This window comes from Periophthalmus magnuspinnatus, chromosome 9 (genome assembly GCF_009829125.3).
Source record: "Periophthalmus magnuspinnatus isolate fPerMag1 chromosome 9, fPerMag1.2.pri, whole genome shotgun sequence".
Lineage (NCBI taxonomy): Eukaryota > Metazoa > Chordata > Actinopteri > Gobiiformes > Gobiidae > Periophthalmus > Periophthalmus magnuspinnatus.
The window spans coordinates 19797189-19820479 of record NC_047134.1 but is presented as its reverse complement, the minus strand read 5'-3'; the positions used below and the strand labels follow the sequence as shown (position 1 = coordinate 19820479).

The 23291-nt window shown below is 37.9% G+C and overlaps 2 protein-coding genes across 4 annotated transcripts in view; one reads left to right on the top strand and one right to left on the bottom strand.

Moving 5' to 3' along the window:
- Window positions 1–127: 127 nt before the first annotated feature.
- On the bottom strand, window positions 128–16530 carry ift81 (intraflagellar transport 81 homolog). Its single transcript, XM_033972124.2, has 18 exons — window positions 16129–16530; window positions 15865–15968; window positions 15613–15793; window positions 15429–15518; window positions 15084–15149; window positions 14690–14800; window positions 12841–12925; window positions 12200–12363; window positions 12042–12137; window positions 11439–11579; window positions 6823–6972; window positions 5198–5326; window positions 4446–4535; window positions 3550–3636; window positions 3401–3472; window positions 2627–2712; window positions 2032–2077; window positions 128–1942 (listed from the first exon to the last, which is right to left on the bottom strand). Exons 1-18 carry the CDS (start codon window positions 16270–16272, stop codon window positions 1760–1762), a joined length of 2025 nt encoding a protein of 674 aa, XP_033828015.1. The 5' UTR covers window positions 16273–16530; the 3' UTR covers window positions 128–1759.
- A 428-nt stretch (window positions 16531–16958) lies between these two features.
- The window catches only part of si:dkey-91m11.5 (PH_BCR_vertebrate and RhoGAP_Bcr domain-containing protein), a 30552-nt gene continuing 24219 nt past the window's right edge, over window positions 16959–23291 (top strand). For 2 of the 3 annotated variants that reach the window (XM_055224129.1, XM_055224128.1), the window contains exons 1-2: window positions 16959–17164; window positions 17466–19039. In XM_055224129.1, coding sequence (XP_055080104.1) covers window positions 17791–19039 — 1249 coding nt within the window. In that variant the 5' untranslated portion in view covers window positions 16959–17164; window positions 17466–17790. Of the gene's footprint in view, window positions 17165–17196; window positions 19040–23291 lie in introns of those variants that run through there. The other variant, XM_033972212.2, reaches the window with a different exon arrangement.

Genomic DNA, 23291 nt, shown 5'->3' with positions numbered 1-23291 from the left:
CTCACGCCGCAGTGGACCTCGAGCTGCACGCATGGACTCCAGTGATAATAAATTATAATAAATGAAAACTAATTACCATTAAAAAGTTACAATTGTCACAAAACATAACAGACGCTAGTTCTTTATTATGAACTTTTATTTTTAGTTTTATTATGAAAAGTGTTATCACCTTGCCCATCCCCAAAAATATTTTAGAATAATTGTTCACAGGCTACATTTAGCCATCTTATTTTTTGAGACAAGTGTTGGTGTTTAAAGGTACATTATGCAACTTTTCTGGAGAAGGTATAACATGTGCTTGTTGTCTCCATGGATAAGTTATTGATTGTCTGTGGTTGATATAGCAACATTACATTTTTCATACAAAAGACCTGCTGACAGTCAAAGCAAATAATGGCCCATCACAACAATCTAGTCCAGAAGCCTTTATAAATAAGCATATTATTCAACTGTATTGAATTATGATCCTATTGTATAACATAGCCTACTTCTAATAACCAGAACAGCCTCCAACACATGTAGCTACCCACACCCACATATCTCCCTGACTGCAGGCATCCCATTACAAAAGCCCCATGTCTTATTCTATTACTACCTCATTTACACTTACTAGAAGAGCCCCTGTTCTTACAGAGTATGAGTGAGCTCATGCACTAAATAAAGCACAAAATGATGATTGAATTGTCTCTGAAATACCATAGCAGAAAATGCAATCTGAGGAAAAAAGATATACAATACAAACTTAGAATGACTGTTGAGGCCTGGCTAGAAGTGTAACTTTGAAGTAAATTGCATCTCCATATCAAAAGTAAAAGCCCTCAGAGTGTTATGGGTGCGTAGGGGTCACAGGGTCAACACCCACCCATCATGGCCCTCCCTGTAGAGGATTTTTATTAGATTCTTCATAGGACAGGCATGTATCATCTCTTAACACATCTCAATGCAGCTCCAAGAAGCATAAGGTGCCTGGCATAATGACACGGTGCTAGTTACATTAAGCTTTTTCAAATGTTCACTTGATCCTTTTGGCTCAAAACCTGCTAATATAGTCTGTCAGCATTGGGAAAACGTATGTGAAGATGAAAAGGACAAATTCAATTGAAGATGTTGTTAAAATCTATATGGAAGCATACAGTATATTCAAGTCAATAACTCCATTGCATTTAAGTGTGTCACAATTGAGTTTTTTTTTAAGTAACACACAAAAACAGTGTTGACGTTAAATAGTTTTTAAGTTTAAGTATATCATAAGCTAATCATATGATCTCCAAGACAGACATGACGATGTGTCCAAGGTCAAAGTGTCTGTTGCCAGAAATAGTTGACAGCGGCATCATCCTAAGAGCTCCACTTTGTAATCTGTTATCTTTGAACACTTTGCCTGAAAGTGTATCCTTAAAGATGTGTCAAAACCACATGTCCCGTGGGTTACTGAAAAAACAGTTTAGCAGCACCTCCAAGAAACTTAACCAACTATGCCAATCTGAAGAAGTGGAAGCATTGACAAAGAGACAAAATATGGGTTAACTTAGCCCAATATGTTTATACAAGTTATAACTGTGATCAGTAAATAATATTATGTAATAGCATCTCCTAAAGGTCAAAAGGTTTAAATAGCTTTGTTTTTTCTGATCTCATTGCATATTAAAAAGTATCTATTAAAATAAAACTGCAAAATGTATATGAAAAGTATTACTATCATCACAGATAAATATTGAAGTGGCCATAATTGAATGTAGTGTGAATGAACTTCCTAAACCTACAACACAAGCCTGTCCTCTCCTCCTTCTTGAATGACTTTCCCAATAGATGCCTGGTTTTGAGCCTTAATGAAGCACTGTTTTTTACACGCTATCAATAACTCCAGGTCCTTCCACATCTTCATCTGCTCCATGTTGTGGCTGTGGTTTTCTCGTACCATCTTCTGCTTTTCACGCAATTTCTGTAATTCAAAGAAAAAGCAAAACAATAATATACAATTTCTATAGCCACATGGGCTATTAACATATGATATAGTGGAGCTTTGCCTACCTTTCCAAGTAGCTCCTGCTCTGTGATGTTTTTCAAGTACATTTCCCTTTAAAATGAATGAATAAATACATAAATAAATAAATAAATACATCAATACATACATAAATGTAGATCACTGTTTTCACTCAATGCTCACTTAACACAGGCGATACTACTGACAGATTTTCATTCCAAGCAAGTATATTCTCAAACTCAATTTAGGATATCTAAGCAGTATTTCTAACTACAGTATTGTCTAAATTGGTCAGTGGAAAGCACACAGCCATTACCAATAACCCTGAAAATAACCTCTATTTTTACGTAAACTTTTAAGCTAATGATTAAGATTTGCTCTGGGGATTTTTTTGTGTTGTATAAATGACCCCTGTATGTAGAGGATAGGTAAAATTATGTATTTTGTTACTTTGTAGGAGGATATTTACATTTTGCTCATACTTCCCAAGGATGTAGGCGGTTGTAAATAATGATCTTTAACAACTTATCAGTTGATATGGATGCTGAGGACCGCAGGTAGAGTCAGCCACATAACTGACTGATGTTATTCAACCCTTCTGTATGGCAGTGTCCCAGGAGCAGATGCTAGGCTTGTGCTCACCTGACCGTCTTCTTCCTCTCCTGTGGGTCTGAGGACACATAGGCCTTCACCTCATCGGTCGCCCGCTGAATTTGCATCTCAATGATCTGCAGATGACAAAGCACAGCGGGAAAAGTGCGTAAAGGAGAGGGTAATTTACCATTCAAATTACATCTCAAAATGGTTTAAAGATTGCATTTTGTAGCTTTCATTTAAATGTAAAAACATGCACATTATTATCTAAAGAAGAGTCACCCTCAAGTCAGGATGCCCTGAATGCACTGAGGGACGGGTCACACTTTGCCCTAAATCCAAAGTAGCAAAGTCAGTTATTTTAAAGGTGGACTATGTAACTTTTCACACGCTTGTCTCTTTGCTTGGACTATTCCACAGTATGACACAGACACATTCAGATGACGCCACCAGGCCAAAGAAAAAGTGTCAGATTTGGGAGAGGCAACCCTGCTTACTGTAAGAATGAAAGGTATTTTGGAGCAATAAAAACACCAGTAATAAAATAAACATTTGAGACAGGTTTCATGTCATACTGTCAAACATTTCAGGCAAAGCAATCACATTTTCTTGGAGACAAACAAGTGATGTGTGTGCCACAATAAAAGTTACGTAGTGTATCTTTAAAAAGCCATTGAATAATACTTCTAAAGTTGTCTGATGTTTTTAATGTTCATTCTAACAGTATAACATTTTTGTGTTGTGGATCTAGAGTGCCACGTAACTTTAAAAAGTGAAAATTGAAACGATATTCTAAAATAGCTCCAGATATAATCAGTATACCTGGGACTGGCTGTTGAGATAATGATATTGGTTCTCATCTTGTGCCGTCTCCTCTTTCAGCAATTTAACATCCTGTGGAAGTGAAAATGAAAGCTCTCAGACAGTCAGAAACACAGGGTCATACAATATTTGACAGTCTTCATTCATACCTGTTCCAACTTTGAACAGTTGCTCTCAAGACCAGCAGCAGTGCGTTCATACTGGGCTTTTTTGTCCTCGTACTCCTGCCTTACCTTCTGCTCACACAGAGACAACAATTGTTTCAGTAGTGTGTATGGTTGCTTTCCAGCCCGTTTCCCAGTTGTCTAGATAAGGGTAAGCTAGGTATTAACTATTAACTAATCCTATAATTTGTTGTAAACAGCTAAATCATTATAATGATTTGCTTTATTTTGTCATTCTAAATATTAATATAATAAAACAAATGTGTAGACTCATTGCAATGTGAGCCCATCCCTCGTAGACCAATAATAAAAAAAAAAGATCTATATGTGTGAAAAAATTATATCCTTGTTGTTGGAATCTTATCATTCTTTCACATCAGCAAAGACACACAGCTGGTGTTTAAACAGCCACTTCAAAAGTCTATTTATATGTCCATACTGCGGCTCTTCATCAGGAGATATTGTACCAGTGAGACGGATTCTGGGAACATGTGTAGGAAAAAGTAATCCTTCCGTTTAGCCCAGTGCAGTGAGGGGCTTTCCCATAGCAAATTTTATTTATGGACCATCTAAGTTATTCTTAATGGGCTATAAATACATCTCAGCAGGTTTGCAGCTCCAGTAAATCACAGCTCCACTTAATCATTGACTGATAGTTTATGATAAGCCAGGACTGTTAAGATGTTATGCCTGTATATGTACATTTGGTGGGGCCAATGCGATAGAGCTATTTGAAATTATTTGATTGTATCTGCATTTTGGCTAATCAAGATTTTGCTTATGTGAGAAATTGTTCACTTTACATTGGCCTTTATTTAAATCAGTGCAAACATTTGTAGATATTTGTTATAACTGTTCTCTAAATGAGTTAAGGTACATACGTGGCATTGCTCTCTCAGTGATCTCAGTTCTTTTATAAGTGGAGACAAAGCCTCCTTCTTTTGAGCGATCGTGCTGTTTAATTTCTTCACCTGTCAAAAAGACATGCAATAGTTAGTGCACCACAGAATATAATGAGCCTGAAAAATAATAAAATAAAACAGTACAAATACTGTGATAATAGAGATAAATAAACAAAGTTATTGATACTATAGAATAAGTATGTAGGTATTGTGACATAAGATGTGAGTGTAGGCCCTGGTTGTGGTGTCTGATTGATTATATTGTCATTTATTGATTATGTATACTAAAATAGTACTAGCAAATAGAAAGACTATCAAGAGAGTTTTTCTGTTGCAGTGTAAATGAAAGAAATAATAAAATAGTTTTGAAGACCTGCAGAATAAGAGTATCAAGTTTGGAGTGATTTATAAGGTGATATTTGTGAACGTTTGTGTGTTATTCAATTTTGTGCAATAGTTCAAACTCAACCAAAACAATTAGAGACACGTTTTTGCACATTTCTGAAAGATTACCATACTATTGTGTGAATATTGTCATCAGGATTATGAAAAAGTATTGAGCTTATCATTCTGATCAGTATTGTCAACCCTTAATAAAAATATAAATATATGCTCTTTAGAGAGTTTGTAGTCAGTTCTTGTCCTCCAGGTCTGTCTGTATGCGCCTTTGATCAACATGTGTACCCCGCTTAAAACCCGTAATTGTTGCATTAATAGGAGACTGAAGTCACCATTTCTGACATGCTGTCCAGTGTTCTGCCTTTCTTCTCATCCAGTTCACTTTTAATGGCAGATACTCGCTCTAGTTCTTCTTGTGTGTTGCTGTAGCCAGCAATTCCCCGTTCAGCTTCTACAATTTCCTTCAGACAAAGAATAAGTGAATGTTTTAATGTTACAGTATTGCAGCTGATTCAATTAAATTAAAGGTGTGTAAAACCTGTATGCCATCTGCTTGTTTTCAGGGATGTTATTGCATTGTCTTGACTGCTCCACAGTATATCATAGTCGAATATATCTATCTCCATATAGACACCACTGACAGTAAGAATGCATCTTTTTCAATGTATTTCTGAGCCCCATCACCCCCACCTCCAGTAGAGAACTTAAACAGTGCACCTAAACACTGGCCTTGGTGCCCACTTATACAAATTTGTACTAGTTAACTCAAAAATTAAATCAAGCACAGTCTGAAAAGGAGGAGCAGATGCAACCTCAGAAATAGCAGCTTGTCCACTCTGCGTCACTCCATAGAGCAGTGCGTCAGGTGCCGGGGCAGCACAGAGGTGTCAAGCTATTTCCAGGAAGCTTTTAGCACTTCTCTCCTAACACACAGCTGTCATGAATTGGCAGGTCAAAAGAAACATATCTTATTAGAAAAGAGACAGGAAGGAATATATAGTTGTTTTTGAAGTGTAAGGAAACATATTAGTCATTTGTCCAGGATATTTTATAAAAACTAGGTCTAGATAAGGGCAATGTATAAGGATATTGACAGTTCAATAGTATGTTTTTTGTCAGTATAGTGACAACTTGGGTGTTTTTTCTTTCCCTGAATAATTTTCCACACTGGTGTTTAGATGGTAAACTTACTCGGTGATCTAATTGACAGCTCAAAATTGCTTAGCTGACATATTGCAATAGAGAATATCATTAAAGAAGACCTATTGTGCTCAAACAGTATTTGCTATATAATTATAATCTGTAACACTCATGGATCATTTTGTTATAATTTGCACATTTTAAATCACAATATTCATCTAAAATGACTTAATAAAAGAAACAACTATGAAAATGGTTAATTTGGTCATGGTTGATTTTGCATAATAGCTCCACTTTAAAAGAACTGTATGTAAGATTTTTATTTTAAATTCCATAAACATGACCTAACTGTGTCCCCAGATATGAGGTGGACAGGTAAATCAAATCCAGCCCTTACTAATAACACTGTAATGATGATTTAATGATGTCCAAGTTGTTTATGTCATAATTTGATCCTAAGATCAGTATCTCATTTGCCAGTTTCAATGTTAAAATCCAGTTGGTTTAAACCTAAATGGACTCTCTGATCTAAATCCTCACTACATAAAAGCCAGCATCTTTAGCCAATCATTAATCAGTGCTATTGCAGCCTCTTCTGCTGTGGTATATGCTGTCTATTAACCAAAACGTGTCCTCTATCTGCAAGGTAAGGCACTAGGAACTCAGGTTCAGTTGTGATAGTAGTACCTTTTACTGTAAGAGCGTAAGCTACATACAGTTCCTTTAACACACGTGAAAAACTCACTCCACCCTTTGTAAACACTCTAAAGTCATCAAAGTAAGATATTCTTCAGTGTATGCAGAATGAACAGGTTACCAGTCTCTTCTGGACAGTCTCATGGCTTTGTGTGAGAATGTCCTCTGTCCGCTGCAGTACTCCATACTCTGCCTGCAGCTTTGCCAACTCCTTCTGCCGCATCTTGTATTGGGTTCCTTTGCTGCGCAGCCTCGTCACCAGCCTTTGCATCTTAAGACAAACACAAATATAGATGTTACAAAATCATTAGTCACAGCCTATTGATTACATTTCTAGTAGGGCTACTGGGCATGTGAATTAGTAACAATACAGAAGGACTGACCCCTGCTTACTGATCCTGTCTGCTTCTCAAAAACAAACTACTGAAACTACTTCATTTCACCAATGGGAAATGAAAGAAATCTAAAATGTGTTCAATGCTGAGTGATGAAATGTTATTGCAGACAGCTGAGCCTCTATAAAAAGCCCTGGGACAAAATGAAGTTTAAAATCTTTGGAGGGATTAAAGAGGAAGCCTGGTGGCAATGGTCATTCGAGCTATTCAGGTTCACAGCCAGTGACAAAGTCCAAACAACAACGTGTGGTAGAGAAACTTTAAGTGGATACCTGCTACTCCCCGCCCTGAACCTGCTCTGGTCTATTGAGACTCAGCTCATACACAATAAAAAGAAGCTATAAATGAATACTGCACTAGAACCAGCCCAGAAATGGCAGAGAGGGGGCGCTCCAAATGTGCACGTCTATTCTTTGTGTATTTTGGGATATGAAGGGCAAACACGGATGAGAGGGGAATTAACACAGAGTATTGCAATTGTGATCCAGGCAGGAGGTTCAGTAGTAGCCAACTATTAGGCAGAGGGTTGCAGGGAAGGTAATTTTCTGGAAATACTTTAGAAAAATATAAAAACTACCAAAAGGCCAAAAAAAAAAAAAAAGTTCAACATAACAGTCACTAACCTTTTATAGAGAAAAAAAAACCCTTCGACAAGTTTTGTAATGTGTCAGGTCTCAAAGACATCAAACCTTACTCTTCCAGTATTCCTTGAAGTGACTGTTCATCTTTGCTCTACAATGCTTCAATATGTAATCATTAAAAAAGGAGCTGTATGTTATACAGTTTTAACACACGACGAACAGCGGAAAATGTCTCACCTGTGAATCTGAAAAGTCTGTTCACTCTCTGTAAATGTCTGAAATATTAGTTATCTCAATGTTTTACATAAAGATTGTACTCAAAACAGTTGAGCATTTGTTTACCCGTTGCTAATGTCACAGTGATGGCTGCAGAGCAGTGATATAGAATGTGATTTAGCTGTTGCTGGATTACTTGTGCGTTATGCAGTATTAACACATGACAGTATTCTCACTGACACTGGTGTAATATATTTATCAAGTCACTAAACCGTTATTTGTTCTTTGACATCACCATGTGTGCCATGTGTGCCCACACACAAATATAACACCATGTGATACACACTTGGTGAAACCAGTCCATCTCCTTAATGCTCTATACTTGTTTGGGGATGGTATAATATTGACTTTTTTTTGAGCCAATACTGTTTCTAAAAGTCCATAGCAAGGCCCATACATTCATGTTGTTCTACTAAAGTTCACAAATTAACTTTTGTAAAAAATAATAATAAAATGTATTTATCTGGAATATAAAATAATGTCTTGCATAATTGTGTAAACATACAACCACATTTTTATATAGTGTATAGGTTATATGTATGACAGTCGTTTTATTACCAATTATAGCTACAAAGTTTTAGTGCTAAATGTGCATGTAAATTTTAGTGACTGACTAATCATGATATTCTAGTTCAGGCGTAAATGCTGTACCTATTGCTCCACAAAGATTTTCTCAGAATGTTTCACAATCTAACACAAAAATTTGCAATGAAAAACATGTTCATTTACTGATCATTTGAGGCTAAACCCATAATTGTTCTGTAATTATATAATTACAGAACAAATATAATTAATAAAATTGTTGAATGCAGATGACAAAAAATAATCTGGATTTTTCCCCCTCATACTGATCAATTACTATTTTAGATTAGATTGTATTTTGCTTCTTAAAACAAATAAAGGACTTATGGACAATATGGATTTCCTCAACATAAACAATACATTGTTTACCATCAATAGTCAGATTTCTTCTTCCAAAGTCTGAACTCTGCTCCAAATCACATGCTTTTACTGACAGAGTGCTGACTGTAGTGTAGACCAGTGTTTCTCAAACTGTGGCACGTGTACCTTCAGGTGGTACATGGACAGCTCTTCAGTATGTGGGTCTGCCCAATTTAGAGTAAATGTTATGCCCTTTGTCCTCCTTTGGATAATTTCTTGTTTAGAATTACAGTGGAAATGATAGATAGAATTAGAACTGGTTTAGCCCTAGATTAGACCTGGAATAGTCCTGTTATGTATTTGATTTAGATCAGGTGGTACTCGGAAAGCCAAATCTTTTCTTTGGTGGTACTTGGTGTGAAAAGTCTGAGAGCCACTGTTGTAGACCTCTCCATTAAAAAGACCCAAGCTGAACAATTGACAATTAGAAATGACTGCATCTGAATCTTAATTCAAATGTCCTTAATTGTTTGGCCCTAATTCTGTATATAATAGTTTTGTTAAAGCAGTCTGATATAATGGTCTCAGGTTTTGTGCAGTGACGTCTACAGGCAGTCATCTCTGAGTGAGAGACTACAGTTGGTGGGTGGCATGTGGTGACACATAGCCAGCAGAATGGAAAATATCTCAGATAAAGTGATCATCTCCTCTTTGACCGTGACTGAGGAGTCTGATAAGCTGCTTTCACTAAACATTTTCCATCTACTCCATTCAAGTGTTGTCTCTGTCCGTACAAATAGTCCCATTCCATTCCACCTATAGCCAAAGTATACTGCACATACAAGGACACTGAATGTGTTTAAACTGATATAGGCTAAAAACAGTAAAGAGGAGAGGATCAGAGCCACAGATGTACCACCTTCACTCAAAAGAAGGATATTGAAACTGGAAATATTTTAAACATGGAGCGCCCCCTATGTGCTGTGAAGAAGACTAGCCCATAGCTGATTATCCATTGGAGGTAATTTGAATGATTGGAGCATACCCTAAAGCTCCCTAGGACAGAGATGGCTAGATGTTTTTAAACCTCTTCTATATTAAGAAGTTCCTGTTTTCACGTAAAAGCGATTTTGTTGAACTAGAAAATGTACACAATAGAGTCAGATGTTTCATTTTATGCCAGTATCGTGCAGTCCACATCCTGTATTAAAACCTGGTAACCTCTTTGTCATGATAAAAATAGAGATAATTGGTTTTACAACATGAGCCTGCAGAGTCTGATTACACTAAAGATTAGAGAGAAGTCCATCTTTCTGAACGTGTATCCGATAGTGTTCTTTGTCCAGCGCTTTCTCTGTTGTGCTCTAATTTTAGACTTGTATGGGAACGAGGGGGAGAGACGGAGAAGGATAAGTAACTTTGGGTTGTGAGCTTGTCTGTGTTTGGATAAGAGCAGAAATAGCATCTTGTGTTGTCACGGCTTTGAAAATTTGTCTGTGGACACATTTCTGGAGTTGATGTAAGGATTAAATAACCAGGAGCAGTGTGTTGCAGTGTTTTAACACACTGATGCAGAGTCTACACCCGCCAACTGAGAATAATTCACTTTTAAATCTCACAACCTTTTAGCTCTCTGTGGATGTTCAAAGCATTTGTTATTTCTGTTAGAGTGAAGCTAGTCCCTTGTAAGAGTAGTTAAATTGTTTACGTGTTGCTATGGTGATGTTCACAGCATTGTGATATAGAACAGTGATTAACTGTTGCCAGATTACCAGTGCGGTTATACAAAAATAAGGCACGGCAGTTAGCCTTAAAATTCTCACTGACCATGGTATAATCAGGGGCTATCTCAGTTGTTCAGAGCGGGCTTGTTTATTTACTGGCCAATGACAAAGGGTTATATATATGCATTAGGTTGTTGTGGGACAGGCAGCAATATCACTAGATAGGTGTGAGGCTTAGCAGACCCATGAGCTCCTTTCACTCACCATTTTATCATGACTTTATCTGAATGAGCTGCTCGTGTAAACACAAGCCACTCTGTTTCCTCACTTTTGGATGACCCGGTCTCAGTAAAATCAGTGGGGTGTCATTAGTCATCTATGAACAATCACAGGAGGAGGAAGTAGGGGTGGGCAATTATTTTTTCCCCGAGGGCTGTGTTAGGCATGTAGAGAGGACCAGACCAATACGATCAATGGTGCAACAAATACTCATAAGCACATTTCTGTCAAATATGAGCTACTGTAAACTATTACTATAATGGTGGATACTTTGTATGATGCAAACCTTCAATACTGCAAATGCATCTGCTCATTTAAATGCATTGTGATCAAATCATTTACATTAATTGCCCTCATGCTATTTTTGAACATTGTTTTGGCTACTTTTTGGTGTTAGAAAGGTTGTCAAGTTGCAAGACAACAAAACAAGTGTACTTTTTGCTGTCTCCTGAGCTCTTCAGTCAATAAAGCTTATAAAGGGGGTATTTTTTGCAATAAAAGTTGGCTGTTTGGACGATGACAGAGATAGCAGGGAACACAAAAAATATCTCAACAAAAGAAATCTAGGACTTTAATTAATTAATTAATTAATTAATTAACCTCTTCACTTTTAACGATGCTGTCTCCATCTGTTCCATGCTTGCCCCTCTGATTAAGCTCTTTCTCTGCATTGGAAAGCTCCTCCCTCGCCTCCTGCAGCTCCTCAGCTTTGGCCTCCTTTTTTCGGATGATTATGGAGGCCTGAACAATCACAGTAATACATTAACAGTAGATAGACAGCATTAGTTATGTCTACATTTATATTGTAAACAGCAAGTTAAAAAGACATGTAATATTTTTTTCTAGACGTTTAACACAAGTGCAGAGTAGTATTTTACATTTTGTTAACTGTAAAATGTAATATTGGATATTAGGATTATAATATTGGACTGCCTGCCTCTTCGTAGTGGCATAGCAGCAGAGTCCATTTATGTGTTTGTATTGTTGAAAAATGGGCATGGAATATTATTGAAACATGTGTGTATGAGCCAAAGTGTAAAGGTTTTGTAAGTACGGTCTGTAGGGTAAGTGAAATATTTTTTCTCAGCACTCAATCCTCAAATTACAACTTTGAGTAAGATAATAATGATGGCACTCCATTATAACGTGGTTAAAAGTTCAAAAAGTCAATTTTATAAAACCTCTTTAAAAATGTCTGTTTACCTGTTGCCTATATAGAGTCAATTTGTCATCCATTGGGTCATTTCTCATCATCCTCTTCTCTATTAACTGGCTTATTTGTGAATCGATATCTTTAATCTGTAAAAAGAAGCATACATTGTAAAATTTGAATATTGATAATAGTTACATAATAATTTTACCTTGTCCTCTAGCTCTTGAATATCTGCTTGGCTCATGGCAGGTTCAGACACCACTTTCTGAAGAAACTGCACCGTTTTCCGCATGCTGTCGAGCTCCTTAGGTAATTTTTCAAAAACCATGTAGGAGTTTATCTTGATCTCTTCTTCAAGTCTCTTCATTAGGCCTATGAATGATTAATTTAATAAACAATTTAACAAAAATAACATTTTTTGTTTTTGGGGAAGGCTGACAGCATAAGATAACATATTTTTAAAGTTAAATAAATTTAAGTTCTGTCATCTGCTTTGTTACGCTATTACAACACCCATATGTAGTCATCACAGTTGTGTCATAAATTCATTTGAACACTTTATAATGAGACAGATGTACACCAGAAGATATTTTCATAATTAACTTTAATCTTGTAGACTGTCCCATGTGATCCATGAACTGTACATGTGTAAATCCCTTCTTGGAGCCTCATGGAAAGAAGAGGACTAATTTCACATCAGATAGGCTCAATTATTGGACTTCAAAGATGTGTATTTAAATAGAGCATTTGAGCAGATGAGAGGCTTTTAACAGGACACTCCCCACTGCTCGGCTTGATCCTTTGTGCTTTTCCTTCCTGGAGTAACATGTGGACTATGGCATTACTCACTCTCTGGACTGGCATCTGCTGAAGCCTGTCGCAAATCCTTCAACTGCTGCTGGGACCTCTGCAGTCTCTGTTCAGCCTGGAAGAGCTGCCAGGCAAAATATTGCACATGTGTTTATAGCTACTAATGTTAAAAATACAGTCACATGTACTTTTAGTGAATGAGCTGCAACTAACAATTATTGTAGTAGTTTTTTTTTTCATTAGTAGATAATCTCAACGAAAAGAAAGGTTAAATATGGTCATTGAAGGCTTCTAGATATTCTATGAATATAGTGTGTGAAAAATGTATGGTTTTTTTGTTGTTGTTTTTTTTACATTTTTTTTTATTCAATAACGCCACTTTCTTGGTGATTTCTTTTCATGTATTTTAAAGTCTGTATAGTCCAAATAACGATTGTAATTACGAAAATATGATTAAGATTAACTAGTCACGATTATTCTATTATTATTCATAATTGCAGCCCTGTTGTTAATGATGGGTTCTTTACAAAGGTTTCTGATTTTTATTGGGGTTTGGTTGAGTGTGTAGATTTTGTTATGTGTTACTACACAAAAATATCAGCATTGGTATGCTGTATCTTGATAATATTGAATTTAAAAAAAAAAAGAAAATTGTAAAACATGCACATTTTCTCATGAAAACAGCATCTAGTTACAAATAATCTGTTGTCACATTCAGTGGAAAGGGAAATAAAGAAATGCACAAATGCAGACTTGACCATATGTCTATCAAGTAACAATATAAAGATGCCTTGTGTTTGTCCTGATGAGGAGAAAGCAAATTCAATCAATGGAGGCAGTAAGAAAAATAAGATAGGCATCACTAATCTCATGCTGCTAGACTGCATATATGTCATGAACATGTTATAATCTTTACAATCTTTACAACCTCATTGCAAGTTTAAATTAAACTGCACTTTTCAACACTCCTCTTCAGTTCACACCCAGATAAGAACAGTCCTATCCATCCATCTATCCATTTTCTTCCGCTTATCCAGGGCCGGGTCGCGGGGGCAGCAGTCTAAGCAGGGACTCCCAGACTTCCCTCACCCCGGACACGTCCTCCAGCTCCTCTGGTGGGACCCCAAGGCGTTCCCAGGCCAGCCGAGAGACATAGTCCCTCCAGCGTGTCCTGGGTCTTCCCCGGGGCCTCCTCCCGGTGGGACATGCCCAGAACACCTCCCTACGGAGGCGTCCAGGAGGCATCCTGAGCAGATGCCCGAGCCACCTCAACTGGTTCCTCTCGACGTGTAGGAGCAGCAGCTCTACTCCGAGCTCCTCCCGTGTGACCGAGCTCCTCACCCTATCCCTAAGGGTGCGCCTGGCCACCCTGCGGAGGAAACCCATTTCAGCCGCTTGTATCCGCGACCTTGTCCTTTCGGTCATTACCCACAGCTCATGACCATAGGTTCTGTTCATTATATTTATGGACAGAATTTCTAGGCGCAGCCAGGGGCTGGAGGGGGTCTGGTTTGGGAACCACAGGATTTCATCTCTGCTGTTTGCAGATGATGTTGTCCTGATGGCTTCTTCGAGCCAGGACCTGCAGCAGGCACTGGGGCAGTTTGCAGCCGAGTGTGAAGCGGCTGGTATGAGAATCAGCTCCTCCAAATCCGAGGCCATGGTTCTTGACCGGAAAAAGGTGGTTTGCCCTCTCCGGGTGGGTGGTGAGTCTCTGCCTCAAGTGGAGGAGTTCAAGAACAGTCCCACATATACTACTTCTACTATGCAATAAATGTTGTATGAGAACAATAAATTTCTGTTATTATTTTTGCTAATTTAACCAACTGCTATTTAACTGCAAATGTTATATGCCCTGTTATAACATTAAACATTAAACTACAATCACCTGGTTCTTCTGCTCTTGTTTCTGATGAGCCAGTGCCTCCTCCCTTTCCTTCTCCACTCGCAGCTGCCTGGCCTGCTCCAGCATCCTCTGATGGTTGGACACTGACTCCACCTAGTGGCACATGGGAAAATTAATGTCATCGTTCTTTGGTCATCTGAAATAGCTAGACACCTCTGACAGCAGACTCAGATTTCACCTTTTCACAGGAGCTTAGAGCAAAGACCTATCAAATCAGCACCTCATTACACAGCACTGTTAGTGCCTCAGCGCTTATGTGGTCTAATAAAGAAGGTGGTAACACTTGTCCAAGGTCCTGTTTTCATTCCTACTACTCCATTATTACTGTGTAAATCCCAAAACACTTGAGGCATCACAAGTAGCAGAGGCCTCCTACCCGCTTCTTCAGCCTCTCCACGCGCTTGATCAGCTGGTCTTTCTCTTCCTCCATTGCACTGATGTCCTGTAAAAATAAATAAATAAATAAATAAATCGTGCCTCAATGTTATTTTCTGGAAAAAGGATAACACATTGTAAACACATAAGATAAATGTTTGTGGGCCAGGTAATATTACATTCAGTAACATTTATTTTGTATAGTTTTACAGCTGTTATAAGAGCAGTAAACTTGACTCTTGACTATACTTACTCCCCAAAAGATATACTTTGACTATCACTTTTGGAGCTCAATACTTCCAGAACCAATCCACCTGTCTAACAAATAATAGCTTGTGTTTTATACCCTTCTTATTTCGGCTGTGGAAAACCCAGATGTCCTTAGCTGCTCGCACTCCTTGTGATAGGTCTTAAAACCTTCTACCAGTTCTTCATACTGTAAGCATACAAATAAGATTAAACACAGATTCAGTTTCCAGTTGTGTGTGTTTCTGAAAAGATACTGTCTGTAAGATTTAAGTCTGACATACCTGGTGGTAAGTATCATTGATGATATCGTCCTGCAAGAATTCAGTTGGTATCTCCAATTTAACAAGAAAGCGGGCCAAATAGGCACGTTTCTTAAGCTCAGGGACCTTTTGCAGTAGCCAAAAGAGGATGGGATGAACCACTTGTTTACTGCCTGTAACCAAGCCCTGTCTGAATCTGCTCCTACAAGGATGATGACACACATGGTATTATTTGTACAATAATAATAACAATAATGGTCATACATTTCTTACACATCAGAGAGGTTTCCCGGCGGCTTGTACTTTAGCATACCCAGAAGAGCACACATCCTTTTGGTTGTCTGTTCAGGCATTTCTTCACGGATGTCTATAGCGTGCTGCAGGTAAAATACCAAAAAATAGGCCATGTCTGTAAACTGACTTGTCACATAATAAGTTCAGTAATAAAATATGATTATTACAGGTTTAGCTAAACATATAAAGTTTATATTATATTTCTCTAAACAATTTCACGTTACAGCCCATAAAACCAGTTACCTTTGGGTCTATTTCAGCCAAAACATCATTTAAAATCTGCAGAAGTTGCATTGGCTCGAGGGAATCAAATGTGATGAGATTTAGGTTTTTCTTGAATGGCTCCCTGTTTAGTTGGTCAACGATAAACTTCAGCTGTTCACTCATTTTGTCACAGTATGTCCGCTCTAAAAAGATAGCTAGCTCAACTCGCTCCTGCTCTCCACGATCTAGCAGACCCCGTATTAGATAAAAACAGCTATCTTGTTTGACACTAGATTGTTCTATCGAAGTATTGTCTGCTATATGGATTAGTCTAGAAATAAAAATGTATCAAGCTTAATGGTTTTCAGCGAAGTAAGCTAGCGGAGCTAATGTTAGCCAAGAAGAAACTGAGACTGTTCCCATGGAAACAGAGAAGTCCGTAACCGGAAGCAGTTGTTTGGATTCATTTATCATTTCGTTCATTTGAATTCTCTAAAATAAACCGAAACATGCACCAAATTCACCATAGGTTAAATCTATAAATATATCCAATTATGATAAATTAGACAAATTTAAAACCCACGACTTTGTCATAAAAAATTCATGTGATATCCAGCAGATGGCGGTAGAGCACAACGGGTACTGTGGCTGGACGGTTAAACATCACAATCAATAAATACACTTTTGTTTGACTTCTTAAATTCATGGTTTAAGACTGTCATTTACCCACATTTCGGTACCCTTTTTGTTCTTGGTTGTGGTGATGAGCATACGATGATAAGTAGGTTACTGGATCATCAATGTACCGTACTCTTATCTGGCAACCAGGCTGTTTCTGAACTTTTGAACCGTCAGATGGCGATGTTTCCACACGAGGCATGCAGTAACTTCTTTCAAAACAGTGCACTCCCAGCAGGATTACTAATCTTCAGACTTTTCATAGCAAACCTGAAGGAGCCTTCGGATCTGAAAGAAAGCCTGTATGCGCAGAGGATACTTTGCCCTGTTTACAACGAAGATCAAACCATATATTTGACAACATACACCGTTTTGATATGGCAACTTTTATTACAAGGTAGTGTTAAAATATTTTTATTGACGGGGCGTCGCGATTTCGATATCTAATGTTTTACCTGCTGCTAAACTAATGGGCGTCAAGACATCCACTTCTCGCTATGGAAATGCAAGTTTCCCACGGGAAAAGCTATCTAATCTTAGAATACAAAATGCAGATAATGGGATTTTGTAACATAGCCAACAAACCACCAACCAGTCTTGTGTGTTTTATGGAAACACGAGGAATCTAAGCACGTTTGTGGATGATTAACTACTGATTTTACTCTTTTTTTTGTGTTGTATTCTTTTTGTTGATGTAGCCCCTCCCATTTTGAGCTGTGACTGAACTCAACGAGGAGTAGACTTCAGACAACAGTGGACTGTGAGTCAGTCGGTGACAGCCACAACTGAGCAAGACACGAGAAGATCTGGTCATTTTCCCACACTGATTTTCTGCATTACTTTTAACAGATTTTTTGTGTCTGTACCATAGACTGGATACTTGTAAGGAAAAAGGACTGCAATAATTTTCCAGCTCAATCCTGACAAAGCAATGGAATTTCTGAAGCTTTGTCATTTAAGCTCAACCTTGGATTTTTACAAGTTCTTTGGTTGATTGATCCCTTGTGATAATAGCAATAAAAAATGGTGGAACCGGTTGGATTTGTGGATGCTTGGAGGGCTCAGTTCCCCGAGTCTGATCCTCCTTGTATGGAGCTGAACTCGATGGGTGAGATTGAGCAGGAACTAGATAAATGCAAGTCCTCTATCAAGCACTTGGAGAAGGAGGTAAACAAAGAGCGCTTTCGTATGATCTACCTGCAGACTTTACTGGCAAAGGAGAAGAAATCATATGACGGGCAGAGGTGGGGATTTAAACCAGTGGTGCAGAATGACAACGGAGTGGACAGTGGCCAAGACAAGAAGATCAACAAACCAACAAGGTGTAAGTCGCATCCTCATAGTGATTTGGCCAAAAGTAGAGTGTCCCCTGTGACACAAGACAGTACAGAAGTTCCAGATATCCCAACTGGACCAGGATCTGTGGCGGCTATAAGGTCCACCTTTGAACGAATTCGTAGAGCCAATTCTCACACAGGTGGAGATAGCAGAGGTCTGGCAGTTGTGGGAGGTCCTGAAAAGCCGTTTTATGTCAATATGGAGTACCACCATGAAAAAGGTTTGGTCAAAGTGAACGATAAAGATGTTTCGGCCAAAATAAGCACACTTGGTAGTCAAGCTATGCAGATGGAGAGGAAGAGATCACTCAATTCGCTGCCAGTGAACTTGTCTTCCACTCAGGAGGTGAATAATAAGTGTGTACAAAGAAGGGGATCTACTGATGGAAACTATGATGGGTTGAATAATGAGCAAGAAATGAATCTACAATCACAAGACAATCTAAGTCCAAAGCCAAATGAGTGTCAACCCTATACTACTGTTTATGTTGGTGGGATGATGCCAGAAAGTGAAACGAAAGTCATCAACATTAGAGACAGGGCCATTGAGGAAGATGCCAATTTAACATGGCCAAGGTGTTCCTATTCTCCTGGCAGTTTTGAAGAAGGCTACACACCAGACTGCAGCTCCAATGAGAACTTGACATCCAGTGAGGAGGACTTTTCTTTGGGACAGTCCAGCCATGTTTCGCCCAGTCCTACCACAGCGTACCCTATGTACCACCGGGACAAGAGCCGCTCGCCCTCGCAGAATTCTCAGCAGTCCTTTGAGAGCAGCAGCCCCCCCACACCGCTGTCGCAGAAGAGGTTAAAACAGCTTCAGGGGCAGGTGTTGCCCCTGAAGGAGCACAGATCAGGACCGGTTTGGCCCAGTGATGGAGAGTCCACTACATCCAGCAGGACGTCCCATGACACCAGCCTTCAGGGAGATCTAGGTATGTCATAGTACTGTATATCACACAATAACACCTGCAGCTACTACTTCTACACATTTATAAATTATTTTATTGATGTTTTCCTTTTGAATTTACTCCTTGTGCTTTGCCATATCTGTGCCAGCTGTTGATAATAAGTGGTAGGTACAAAGCCCAAAATACCCATTACCATGTAAACATACAAAGTTAAAGTGCAATAAGATTTACAGTGATGTTCCAGTCGACAGGTACTTACATGCTTCTCTTTGCATGATCATATTGCATACATACATTACATATAAATAGCTGAATCATAAACTACTGAATGACTGCCATGAGCATATACAAATAAAATCAGCAGAGTAGTTATCGGTACTATCTTTGCAAAGGTGAAACAGAGATGACCTCACAGCTCAGCTTCCTTGCAAAAACAAAGCTTATTTATGGACTCTCCATATAACCAAATTAATAATTAAATTAAATACCCCAAAAGCCAAAATCGTTCATGTTTTAATCTGAACGAGTTGATGACATTTTTGGTCCACATGATACGTATGCATACAGTTTTATTAACCATTGATAACTGGATCCGTAGGCCCTTTGTCACACTCGGTCTTTGAGCACATTTGCCCTCTCTTTAAGCCGCACAGGAGACAACGACTGCCCTGAGGCCTCCTGACCCAGTCTTTTCTGTTTCTGTGTCAGCCTCTGCTCCATGAGAGTAATTAAGTTAAAAGGGTTTGTGTGCTGTGATAAACTCAGCCAGGCTTTTTGTTTTGGGGAGACAGCGATGAAAAAGCCCCAACAACTCATTTTAACAGAGAATGGAAGGATTCAAGTGTGTCACGTTGCCTTTCCTGTTGTTCTACAGGGGCATAATAGGGAATCGCTCTTTGGAAGAAGTATTGACACCGTAACAATATGACAATGTTAAGTAGGATAGGAGACAGGCAAAGTGGTACAGCCAAGGACGGCCTATGGGGCATTTATCAAACTATAGCATGCATAGGACAACGGTGAAGGAACTGGATATTAAACCACTCATATGCATTGCTGTTGAACTTATTATTAGCTGCATGTCAGAAAATGATCACAAGAGTGGTTCTCAAGCTGGTGCAAGTTCAGCTCATCTTAGTTTTTTCAGTAGTGCAGATAGATACATTTCATACATACTAGTTTAATTCATGGTCTTGCTTTGTCTCCTTGTTGGCAAACTATGACTTATATTTATGTAGTATTTTTGCGGAGTGCTTAAATGCAAAACAAAAAATGCAATACTGTATAGTTACACATAGAGTAAATTTCACTCTAGCCACTGTCCATTTGATAGATTAAAATGGTATGCAAAAAAGACATTGCCAAAAAGTTACAGCATATTTAAAAAACACTAAAATACATGACAAACTTTTCTCATACAAAATCTCCATTGTTACTGGATTATGTAGCTGTTTTGAGGCTAAATGTTGTGCAAAAAGATGATCAGAGCGCATTAGGATTGACGCAAGAGGGAGGTTGTGTGCCACTGTCCAAAAACACTGTTATCCTGAGTGGGGCAGATTAAACTATGTGTGTTCTTACATAAAGAGATGCATGCAGACCAAAAGCTCCTGGGCGCCGGGTTTGACTAACAGGAAGGCAGTGATATGGTCAAGTAGAGGTCTTTTGGGGATTTGGGTAAGGATTTATTGTCCAGTCTGTCACCAGTGTTATTTGATGCTAGGGATTATTCAGTTAATTGCTAATCATGAATCATGATTGTACAGGTCTCAATATAATCATAAGAACTAAAAGATAATATTGATGAGATTTTCAGAAGCAAAAAATAGTAATTTCACATCAGTCTCTTCCAAAAAAAGTAAACCTTAATGTTCAGTGCCTTATCTGGCTGTATGTCATCTTAACATTAATTTATCGTTCGAGAAGATGGTCACATACATGAGCGGTAAGATATTAAATCATATGAATATTCTTTCTCACAATAATCATATTCATTAGGGCTGAACAATTTGGGAAAAATATCCACTTGCTTTTGTTTTTTTTGACAGGCATTGTGATTAGATTTGCATTTTATGTTTTAATCTTTTTCTTTTTTTTCTTTTTTTTTTTTTTTTTGTAAGTTCACATGCCCAGAAGAATTGACAAAAAGACTGAAATGTGAACTGACAATCTAATAAAATAATCGCATTTCACAACATGTTTGCACAGATCAAAACCCGAGGGGTAGCACTTTTTATGCAGAGTAAGAATGGATATTTAGTTGTTTGTGGGGAAATTATGGTACTTCAAAATTTTTAGGAATAGCACAATAACTACTAGCCTGTTAACCTTGTGTTGTTGTTTTTTTATCCGTCCCGGACTATGGTGATAGGTGAAGGTGATAAAGCTCTCAGCTCTAGTGTTCTGTTTAATGTCATCTTACAAGATCAGTCAGTGAGAACACATGTGATTAATACTTAACCAGGGCCGTTGTGGAGTGTTTACAGAGTGCATTGAAACCCCATAGAATAGATGAAAGGTTAAGGACACTGTGATTCAGACTGTGTTCTGGTCTCCATAACTAGGCTAACAATTAAGAAATGAAACATGTGATATTATAATGAACTTGTACTTATGTGTACTCTCTTGTCCTCTCGTCTTTGTTTAGTCGATACATTCTCTACTAGATGCCTCTCTCTGCAGTGATATGACCTGCTTATCATTAATAGCAATGAAACTGAGATGTGCTAAACTTAAACAATTTCTATTCTTCAAAACAAAAATAATATTAACTTGTGTAGACATTACATCACCCATCTTTACTTGTATGGTACGCTGATAAATCTAAGCTTCTCCACCAAACAAGTATTACTGGTGTTGTATGGGTAGGAACTGCTTATAGCTGAGTTTCACCAGTAAAAGCTCTTTGTTGTGGTTTGTGACTTTTAAAAATGAGTGGAAATCCTGTTTTATTTGTTGACTTTTACAGAAAGGGCTGTTCGTTTCGTAAAATTTTGTTGCCGTAGTAAAGGAAAGTGCTGTGTAGTCCCACAGTTGTTGTAAAAAACATTGTGTAACTATGAGGCCAACCTTTTCTAAATGAAGCAGTTTAACATGGATTTTTATGTTTATATTTTTATCCACGTCCTGGAAATACTGACAGAGAATCATGTTTTAAAGTTTGGTGTGGTACCAGTCTGTTTTTGTCAGGAAGAAATGACTGTACAAAGACGCATAGAGACTTCCATTATTCATTTTTTATTTATTTATTTATCTTTATACAGGGGAACCTATTGAGAGCATTTGGGCTCTTTTTCCTGGACACCCTGTCTAAAATATAATACGAGCAGAAAAACAAAACAAACAAGTCCATATGAAACATTAAAAGGTAGCACCATTTATTAGATATGTTTTTTTTTTCAAAGCTCACCTTTTTCATCTGGGGTTTCCACAGCAAGCCAGTAACACAGTCAGGTTTTGGTAGGTTTTTGCACGAGATGCCCTTTCCAAATAAACTGACCACAGATTTTAATGTGTTTTCTGTTGGCTACCCTGACTGGTTTCTCATGTAGGCCTGTCACGATAAATACTACATGATAATAAGGGTTGGATAAATGACTTCTATGACTCATTATGGATACAAACTAACTACCAAAGTGTTTCATTCTGTTATTTATTTATTGCTGTTTGTGTTTTTTTAACCAAAACATACATTTAGAATAGTTTTAAGGAAAAATTCTACTATAGGGTTATTGTGTAAGTGCCATAAATTAGTTTCAATACTATCATTTATCAACTATATTTACTTTGCAATATATTGTACTTCAAAATTTGTTATCGTGACAGACCTATCCCCATGTAACTTCAGTTAACAGCTCAAAGCAATAAATATGACAATTTTCTGTAAAGGTTTTAGGAGAAAAAAACTGTTACTAAACAAGAATTGTAGTTATAAACAACTGAAGAAGAAAAATATGTATCAAGCTTCATTCATATGGTCATTTAACAAAAAAATCCTCAATGTGAAATTTTGCACCTACTTGATATCCATTATAAAAACTCACTAATGTAGCAGTGTGATACCTATTATCATATCTGCACAATGAGAGTGAATGCATGTTGATTTCTAGCTGGTGTTTCTAGGTCGTTGGTGAAGCTGGTGGTGGAAAAGCGTGTGATTAGCTGCTAAAGAGGCCAACTGTCTGACTGCTCTGTTTTGCCATATATAATTAGCATCACTACATTGTTAGCCTGTGGCCACATCTATGTATGTATCAGGGCTAAAGCAGCGAAGCAA